The sequence below is a fragment of the Rosa chinensis genome, chromosome 6, assembly GCF_002994745.2.
Source record: "Rosa chinensis cultivar Old Blush chromosome 6, RchiOBHm-V2, whole genome shotgun sequence".
NCBI lineage: Eukaryota > Viridiplantae > Streptophyta > Magnoliopsida > Rosales > Rosaceae > Rosa > Rosa chinensis.
In genome coordinates, this window is record NC_037093.1 from 39,458,485 (window position 1) to 39,467,925 (window position 9,441).

The 9,441-nt window shown below is 37.8% G+C and overlaps 2 protein-coding genes across 3 annotated transcripts; both read left to right on the plus strand.

Moving 5' to 3' along the window:
- Nucleotides 1-381: 381 nt before the first annotated feature.
- Nucleotides 382-4,857, plus strand: LOC112172948 (putative UDP-glucuronate:xylan alpha-glucuronosyltransferase 3). The gene is made up of 4 exons (XM_024310468.2): nucleotides 382-643; nucleotides 1,396-1,602; nucleotides 1,826-2,463; nucleotides 3,533-4,857. The coding sequence occupies exons 1-4, from the start codon at nucleotides 585-587 to the stop codon at nucleotides 4,561-4,563; spliced, it is 1,935 nt and encodes a 644-aa protein (XP_024166236.1). The 5' UTR covers nucleotides 382-584; the 3' UTR covers nucleotides 4,564-4,857.
- A 525-nt stretch (nucleotides 4,858-5,382) lies between these two features.
- On the plus strand, nucleotides 5,383-8,468 carry LOC112173099. Of its 2 annotated transcripts, none has more exons than XM_024310646.2 (5): nucleotides 5,383-5,831; nucleotides 6,158-6,219; nucleotides 6,302-6,477; nucleotides 7,564-7,672; nucleotides 8,064-8,468. In XM_024310646.2, the coding sequence occupies exons 1-5, from the start codon at nucleotides 5,543-5,545 to the stop codon at nucleotides 8,370-8,372; spliced, it is 945 nt and encodes a 314-aa protein (XP_024166414.1). In that variant the 5' UTR covers nucleotides 5,383-5,542; the 3' UTR covers nucleotides 8,373-8,468. The 2 variants fall into 2 exon arrangements, with proteins under 2 accessions (XP_024166414.1, XP_040365029.1); XM_040509095.1 differs by having other exon boundaries at nucleotides 8,077-8,209.
- Nucleotides 8,469-9,441: the final 973 nt, after the last annotated feature.

Sequence of the window (9,441 nt, forward strand, 5' to 3'; positions counted from 1 at the left end):
AAAATAAATATAATAATTTTTTTGGTATAATTATTGTCCTTAATAGTCATTTTATAGTAGGTTATATATGTCATTTAATAATTCATAATATAGTAAGGTCAAGTGAGCAGATTTAGAGGTCCCAATAGAAACTCTCTTTCTCTATTGAATAGCACCAGATTTTTATACCCAATACATTTAGTTTTTCCCCTACCTATTTGTAATTGGTAAATATAATACTTCTCCACATAAACAAAAAAGGAGGGAGCTCCTTTAAAGGTAAAAATAAAGCGCGCTGTAAAAAGCAGTGCCTCGGAGATTAAATTCTTACACTGACCGGGAGAACGGTTCAACTGAAAATGACCCGAAAAGAAAAAGGGGAAGACTCTTCATTATGAATTAACCGCTTCTCTCTCTCTCTCTCACAGACTCACTCTCTTCTCCCAAGTCTTCGCAAGCCAGACAGATCAGAATCAATTCTCCCTCTCTCTCTCTCTCTCTCTCTCTCACAGGCATTTTGTCATTTTCTCTCTCTCTCTCTCTCTCTCTCTCTCTCTCTCAGAGAGAGAATCAGATGGTGCCTTCCCAAGTTCCATGAATCAAAGATGAGAGTGCCTTCCCCAAGTCCCGTTGAGCCCAGGCACCGCCTCTCTGCTTCAGCAAGGTACTTTCTCTCTCTCTACCAACTCTCATTTTTAATTCGAGTTTTGTTATGCTGAAATTTTAGTATAATTTGAGTTCATTTGCTGAGGATTGTTTGATTTTTCACTTCCCTACTTCATATGCTCAGTCTGTAAGGTAAGCTTGAGCTTTAAATCCCAAGCATCTATGCTTCTGTTAGTCTTGGTTATGTCATGGCGCTTTGCTCTTGGTTATGTATGAATGTATGTGTGTATGCAGATCAAGGTTTTTCAGTGTTCTATTTTTGTGTTTGAGACGCTAAATTTGAATGGAATTGTGTGCGTCGAATAGTTTCTACTGTGAATTTCAACTTTGTTTTGATCAAATGAGGAGAGTCTTCTTGCTTATTAAATGGCTACACTTTACTGTTCAAATCGTTCCGCTTGCTTGGTGAGTAGTGACTAGTGTTATCCTACAAGTTGCAAATGTTTTCGAGATAAACTTCTGCTCCTATTATTCAGCTGATTGGTCATCAGGCAGTTCCCGTGCTCTTGCTCAAGTAGTTTTGCTAGTTATCTGAGCACTTTCTGTCGTAATGTGCTGAATCGAATGTAGAAAATTCTTGCTTATTCTTATGCAATTCTTTGATTATCGAGGGAAATTGCTGTGTCTGTTAGAATGGAACTTGTTCCCTACTCTAATAAAGTTATGTCATTCCATTTGTTGTTCTTTGCAATTTCTTCGCTGGCCTTGCTAGCATGACCTCATGTAGTTATGAATCCGCTTCTGTTTCAGTGATGATGCTAACAAGAGAAGGCCCCAGAGAAATAAAGTTGTCAAAGACATAGAAAAGTCCCTTAACTCTCCTGCTCAAGATAGAAGTCTAAACTGCAAGCCCACCTTGAAACTTGTCTTGGCTGTTATAATAGTGGGGACTTTTGCGACACTCTCATTCTCTCCAGTTGTTCATATTGTAGATCATCGATCCAGTTCTCAATCTCGGTATGTCCTATTGGTAGATTACCTTTATGGTATTACTTTTCTCTTTGGTAGTTTGTGGTGTTGAGGTTCGGAAAAGTATCTTTTTTAACTGTCATTGGAATATAGTAAATGTTATGCACCCCTCCCTCTCTATCTGAAATTGAAAGCATCAGATAACAGCAACAATTGATTGTATCTGCTCACAAGCAACCATTTGATTTGAGTAGAACTTTATTGCCTGCAGGCTAACTTCTGAACACAGATTGACAAGAGAGAGTGCTGCTGCAGATTTACATTACGTATCATCTTTAGACATTAATTGGTACGAAATTTCAGATGCTGTTGAGAAACTGACTGACGTAAAAGATTACCAGGGAGTTGGCCTATTGAACTTTAATGACGATGAGATTGACCATTGGAAGGAGCTCTTGCCAGATGCAGAGCATATTGTTCTACACCTTGACCATGTGTCAAACAACATAACATGGGACTCCTTGTACCCTGAATGGATAGATGAAGAAGAAGATTTTGAAGTTCCTACTTGTCCCTCTCTACCAAAGCTTAAGATTCCTGGAAAACCACGGGTTGATCTGGTTGCTGTCAAGCTTCCCTGTAACAACTCAGGCAGTTGGTCAAGAGATGTAGCTCGTTTGCATTTGCAGCTTGAAGCAGCAAGGCTTGCTGCCTCTTCCAAAGGGTATCACCAAGTGCATGTGCTTTTGGTGACTGATTGCTTCCCAATCCCAAATTTATTCACCGGCAAAGAGCTTGTTATACGTAGAGGGAATGCCTGGCTTTATGGTCCAAACCTGAATACATTGAGAGATAAGCTACAGCTCCCCGTAGGGTCATGTGAACTAGCAGTTCCTTTAAAGGCTAAAGGTCAGACTTGTATCTTGTGTTGGTTAATGCTGTTTTTTTTTTGTTTTATACAAGTCATGCTTTCTTATAATAAAAGCTGCTGGTCTACCTCTTCCATCCTGGTGTTTGCATTTCTTAACTTGGTGCATTTCACATCCTTCAAAATGTAGAAATGAGTTCAGTTGCAAATGAACTTTCACATTTCTGCATGCTTGGAATGGCTAAGCATTGTAGAATTCGATTGGAAGTTAGTGCAAGAAGCTTTGACTTTTTCTTGGTGGACTTCATAATCTTCAGAATTCTATTTCAAATGAGGGAATTGGAAATGATTGAATTGATGGAGTCATATCGATTGAAATATATATTAGTATTCTTCTACTAGCCCCCCCCCCCCCCCACAAAAAAAAAAGATTATGTATTTGCGACTAATATATATATATATACATACATGCATGCATGCATACATGTATGTATGGATTCATTTGGTTCAAGACATAGGAGTCACATCTTTTTGGTCATGTGGGTTTGCTTGCTCCATCCAGATGCACATGCAGGCTCTCAAGAATGATAAATGACAAAATGTGGTTGTATAATATGGTGTTTTTCCTGTGAGATGTGAATAAACAAGGTCTGATGCTGTTGATTGCATTGAGTTACCATGTGGTTAATGTGCTTTACAACTCACATTGATTGGCAATGTCCATGATCGTTCTGTAGGTTAAAATCCTTTATAGCTATATATGTATATGTGCATGATGTTTGTCATGCACTAAGAAGATCTACCACTTCAATGATACATGCTAATGATCAGCCTTAATTTCAGTGAATCAAAAATCTGGTGAGAACGTTTTAAATGAAAATGGGTACAGATTTTTGGATCTGATTGTTTATATAAATCTAAAAAGTTCTATTGTGTAACTCACAAGTTGTAGGTCCGGTGGCTCTGGATGTAAAGCCCATTTGAAAGAAAATAAAGTCCTGATTCCCTTAGAAGTTTTACTGATTTTTTTCTTTCTTTCTATGAACATGAAAGTTTGCCTGTCCTATAATTTCAATGTACTTACATGATTAGCTAATTTTTTGTAAACAGAACATTTTCACTCGGAAAGAGCCCATCGAGAAGCATATGCAACAATCCTGCACTCTGCCAATTTATATGTTTGTGGAGCCATTGCTGCAGCTCAGAGCATTCGTATGTCTGGTTCAACACGAGATCTTGTCATACTTGTTGACGAAACCATCACTGAGTATCATCGAGAAGGATTGGCAGCTGCTGGGTGGAAGATCCACACAATCCAAAGAATCAGAAACCCTAAAGCTGAACCAGAAGCATACAATGAATGGAACTACAGCAAATTCCGTCTTTGGCAGTTGACTGATTATGACAAGATCATTTTCATTGATGCTGACATGCTTATACTCAGGAATATTGATTTCCTATTTGAGATGCCAGAAATATCAGCCACAGGAAATAATGGTACTTTGTTCAACTCAGGTGTGATGGTTGTTGAACCATCCAATTTTACATTCCAGCTGCTCATGGATCATATCAACGAGATTGTTTCCTACAATGGTGGGGACCAGGGGTATCTGAATGAGATATTCACATGGTGGCACAGGATTCCAAAACATATGAACTTCTTGAAGCACTTTTGGGAAGGTGATGAGCCGGAGAAAAAAGAAAGGAAAACTCACCTCTTTCAAGCTGATCCTCCGATCCTCTACGTCCTCCATTATCTGGGTAATAAGCCATGGCTTTGCTTCCGCGACTATGACTGCAACTGGAATGTGGATTTTTTGCAGGAGTTTGCGAGTGATGTTGCACATAAAAGGTGGTGGAAAGTGCATGATGCTATGCCAGGAAACTTGCAAAAGTTCTGTTTGCTTAGGTCCAAGCAGAAGGCGGCACTAGAGTGGGATCGGAGGCAAGCTGAGAAAGCAAATTACACTGATGGTCATTGGAAAATTAAGATAAAGGACAAGCGTTTGAAGACCTGCTTTGAGGATTTCTGCTTCTGGGAGAGCATGTTATGGCACTGGGGTGAAAAGAATTGGACAGATAATGCTACTGTTACTCTGTCACCTCCTGCACTTACTACTGCATCTATATCTTCTTCGTGACTTGTTTCTTCCTTCATTCACTTGCATAGTTAAATACAATGATACAAAGCCAAACACAGTGCCTGCCTACAAATTTGAGAAACAACTTCCGTGTTAAATTATTTCATACCCTTCTTCCGAAGTACATAGGTTTTTACATTATGCTTTTTGAGGCTGCATGCCATGATATCATGATATTCTAGTCACCTTTCTTGCTTTTGGTCTGAGATTCCTAGTCATCTTAAAAACTGGCTTTTTTGTGTTGGCTAGCTATTTTTATCAATAGACATATCAATTCTTTGCTCTTTTTAGTTACCTCAATCTTGCCCATGGAGAAGAGTTTTTTCGTTTTCTTAAGCTGTAATAGATCTGTACGGGAAGTGTCTGGAAACACAGCTTTTCGATGATATTAACAGCCTCCCAAATAATCGTTCTAGGGTATTCATGATATTGCAGTCACAAGCCTACTTTTGTTAAGACAACTCTTCTCAACTCCTACTCTACAATCATATATTGATCATGATCATTTAATTCAGTGACCTAAGTTTTTTTTGTTTATAAATTGATCTTGTGGTTTCTCAACATGACCAACTGAGAAAAAATTAATTAAAAAATAATATGGACATGAAATGCGCTAAATACCACATTTCACAATTTCACCACTCAATTATCTAAACACTTTTCTCAACAAAAAAAAAATACTCTTGTTATTATTCAGAATGCTTATTGTACCTTAGGGTTTAGACACCATGTCTCCCCCCCCTCCCAATGAATTATGCAGTTTCGTTAATGAGGCTTGAGAGCAATCGCACCGGCCCTTATTTAAAAAAAAAAGGAAAAAAAAAGAAAAAGAAGACACATAGAACGACGCCGCTTGAGGTTACCACTTGCGCTTGGTCCCTTGCGTCCTAAACTGCCTTCAAATTTTATCGGACGCTTTTCCAGTGACCCATTTCTGGAACCCAGTCACTTCTCAGTTCAGTTGTACAAGGCAAAGCAAATGGAATTAAGCACAGCATGGAATTCCAGAGCCTCTGCTATCTCATTTGCACCACGCATCACTCCCAATACTTGCAGTAGCTCTCACTTCCAACACCCTTCTCTCCCACCTCAAAGGCTTTCTTTCCCATTTTGCCCGTACCCATTTCGCTTTGTTCCCAGCAAGTCCCTAACACTGCAGGCTCGCAAGCGAAACTCAGAGCCTGAGCAGCAGCCACTTGTCAGCCCAACCATTATTGAAGAGGTTTCAGAGGATGATGAAGACGACGACGACGTTATCTTGGATGACGGTATGTCTCTAATTTTAACCACTCCCTCCTTGTTCTTCAGTAAAATATCTCTCTGTTTCGAATAATTTCGATCAACTTTGGATGATGTTACTTCATATCATTTTAATTTCTTATGATAAATGTTCAGTCTCTGGCATTTCGAAGTAGACAAAGGAAACTACTAAAACTGAGATGATGTATAATGTGTCTTTCTAATGCTATTTATGTGTGTGCATTTTTACTAGAAAAAGAAAAGTGAAGTATGATGGTTTATTGTAAAATCTAGGGAGAATGGCATCGCTTATCATATTTTAATATCATGTTGAGTGAAATTCTTGATCTTATAGAGGCATCAGTGGACGATGATTATTATGGGGATGAGTCTGCGGCGGATGAGGCTGAACTGTATGTAAGTCCTGTGGATAAGTAATCGGTACCGTGTTTTTATTATATAGATGGAAGCTGACAACCTTGATTTTATCCCTTTGAAGGATGGAGATGGAGGCGGAGGAGGTGGAATTTCACTTGCGGGGACATGGTGGGATGAAAAGGCATTGGGAATAGCTGAGGAAGTTATTCTGACCTTTGAGGGTGACTTGAAAATATATGCCTTTAAAACATTGCCAAATTTCAACATTCAAGTGCGCATTGAGAAGCTTTCGAATAAGTAAGCATCAAACCCAAGTAAAATGTGATTGATAATACAGAAGACTTTTTCGTTGATTTACAGTGCATACATTGACATGTGATAGATATCTGTGCTTGCCATGTATAAGAGCTTATCATGAGAATTTCAGATAGCAATACATGCAGATTCTATCAACATCATGTTCCAGGTGAAAAGGTTATGGGAAATTGGCCTACATTCTGTTTTAATATATAGCCAGACTAATCTTCTATAGCTATCTATTTTTCCAATCATTTTCAATATACCAACATAAAATGATGTTCAGGATCAAATCATGTTATGGGTGCATGTACTTCATAAAGTAAATTAGTAAATAATATGACTGTAGTGGTTAATTCAGGTTCCTTTGTACTATAGTTTATTAAATGATGAATAAAGCTAATTTTTCGGGGCTTTTGTTAGATGCTGGTGCCTTTGTCCTTTTGTTTTGAAATGAAACACATCTTCCCGAGAGATTTCCTGTAAGCAAATTTGAAGAAAGGGAATATAATCTAGAAGGACAAGCTTTTAGGAGATGGAATGGCAATGTATATCAAGCACAATGTAACAGCACATACTAAGACTTCCTCTCAGGCAGGGTTTGCACATAAACCTGGCCATTCCTGACCTTACAAATGCAAAATAGAAACCACCAGGACTTAGATCAGACCACTAGACTCTGCTACTACGTTGAGTTACCATGACTTCCAAGAAGCTTAAGCTATTAGATAATATGACTAACAAGCCAAGTTAACTGTGCCAAGATCCAATTTATTTTCTGGCTGAACAACTCTTTCATTCATGTTGTTTGCTTATTGTCCTCTTGGGTACAGAAAGAACTGGGGCTACCAGTATTGGCAGAAACTCATAAATTTTTTAGGCAGCTTAATCAGAGCCAATCATGTAATGATTAATGTGCTTGTGGTCAAATACTAATCTTGGTGACTGTTTGTTAACTTTCATTTGTGTTTGCTTTTTGTTTTCATATTGGTAGGAAATGTAAATCTTTCTGATAATTAGTTTCTCTCTTAAAATTGAATAAATTGTCATATGATTTTGAGTGCAAACCACATGAATATTCTACAGATCTGGCTCCCCAAGTATGGAAGACATAGAAGCTTTTTCTAGAACCTATAGAACAAGACTGGACGAAGCAGAGCTTGCTCGATCAGTACCTGAGAATTTATGTCTTGAGGTCTACTTCTATTGCACTCCCTTAATTACTCTCACTGTTTTTCAATTATTTCATTTATCCTTTTTGTAGTTTATGAGATAAAAAAGTGTATCATCATTGATTATTAATGCTTAAAATTGGTTGGGGTAGGGAGCAAATGAATTCAGTTTGTCGCTTTATTGTACAGGCTGCAGGCTATGGATAATAATAGAGGCTATGTTTTGAACTTGTATGTAGCTAGGCATGAAACCTTAAGTTGAGGCCGATTTACTTGTTTCAGTTTATAATGCCAACTAGATTGGGTGGACTTTTACCACCAGGGCTACAGTTGTGAAGCTCAAAGTTCTAAAATGAGGACCATGTATGGTTTTGATTTTTTACTTGTGCTTTAAAGAATTGAGTCTATTCTCAGGTGTCATCTCCAGGTGTAGAAAGGGTAGTTCGGATTCCACAAGATTTGGATCGGTATAAAGATCGACCTATGTATGTAAAATATGTAACTGAGACGGATGCAACTGGTTCATTGTCAGAAAGTGATGGTGTTTTCAGGCTTGTTTCTTTCGATATGGAAACAAAATGTTGCATCTGGGGTGTAGCAGACGTGAGGATTAATAGAGAAAAAGCAGGAAAGGGGAGACCACTTAACAAAAAGCAGCGGGAGTGGCGATTGAATACAACCTTTGATTCCTTACGTTTAGTCCGGTTGTATTCTGATATTTAATCTTTGTCTTTAAATCATTCTTACTTGAGAGGTAGTGATGATATGATGGAGTACATAAATAATGACAATAAAGCAGAAAAATATTTCAATTTGCCATCTTCACTCTTCATTTATTTTAACATTGTAGGAAGTGTATCTATAGTACAAATTAGCTCTAGAGAAATTTGAGCGCTTTGGTGTATATAGGGGTTTTTGTATTGATCTGGAGAGAGAAAATATTCTGCTAGGAAGAACCTACATATCATAGTCATACTGTTCTTTTGCTTTTATGCTTATTGCTTTCTTATTCATTTTTTCATCTCGCCAATTTTGATCTTCACAGTTGATAAGATCAGTGGCGGAACTACGTGAAGGGCTGCACCCAAAATTCTTGGGATAATTTATATAGTATGTCTGCCTTTTACGGTTTTACCAAGTGTTTAACGTTGGTTCAGTTGGCAAATTGTAGAGTTGTTTTCTTTCTTACTAAGATCCCGAAGTTCGAGTTCCCTCAAGGCCTCAACCCCCTTATGTTCCTGTTTTCCCATTTCCTTCTCCCTTTTTGGCATTTTTCCCCCTTCTTCTCCCTTCCTCTTTTCTTTTCTTTTGTTTTCTTACAACATTTTCTATTCCTAGTTTCTAAAAGTTTCTTCTCTTAAAGGCAAATCTTGCCTGTTAATTTTTTTTTTGCTCTTTCCCCTTGTTGTTTTCCATTTTTTTTTTCCTTTAGTTCCAGCATGCTCCATTAGTATTTCTTCTAAACTTGAGTCCCGAAATTCTTGAAATCATCGTTGATAAAAAAATTTAAAAAAATCTTGTAAGCTCTTTAAATTAGCCCACCTAATTTTCATCATAGTTCCGTCACTGGATAAGATTATAGGCGCTGAGATACAACAGAAAGATAAAAGACCTTTTAATGGTAGCCAGTGAGTCTAGCGGTCGAGCCATGCTTTTAATTCATTTTTGGAAAAACAGTTGGTTCCAATTTTTGGTCTTTGGTATATGCCCTTCGAACCCCACAATGTGCTCCTTTATATTGATCTATAGTTCTATACTATTGTACTTTGTACTATAGGAGGCACTTACTTAT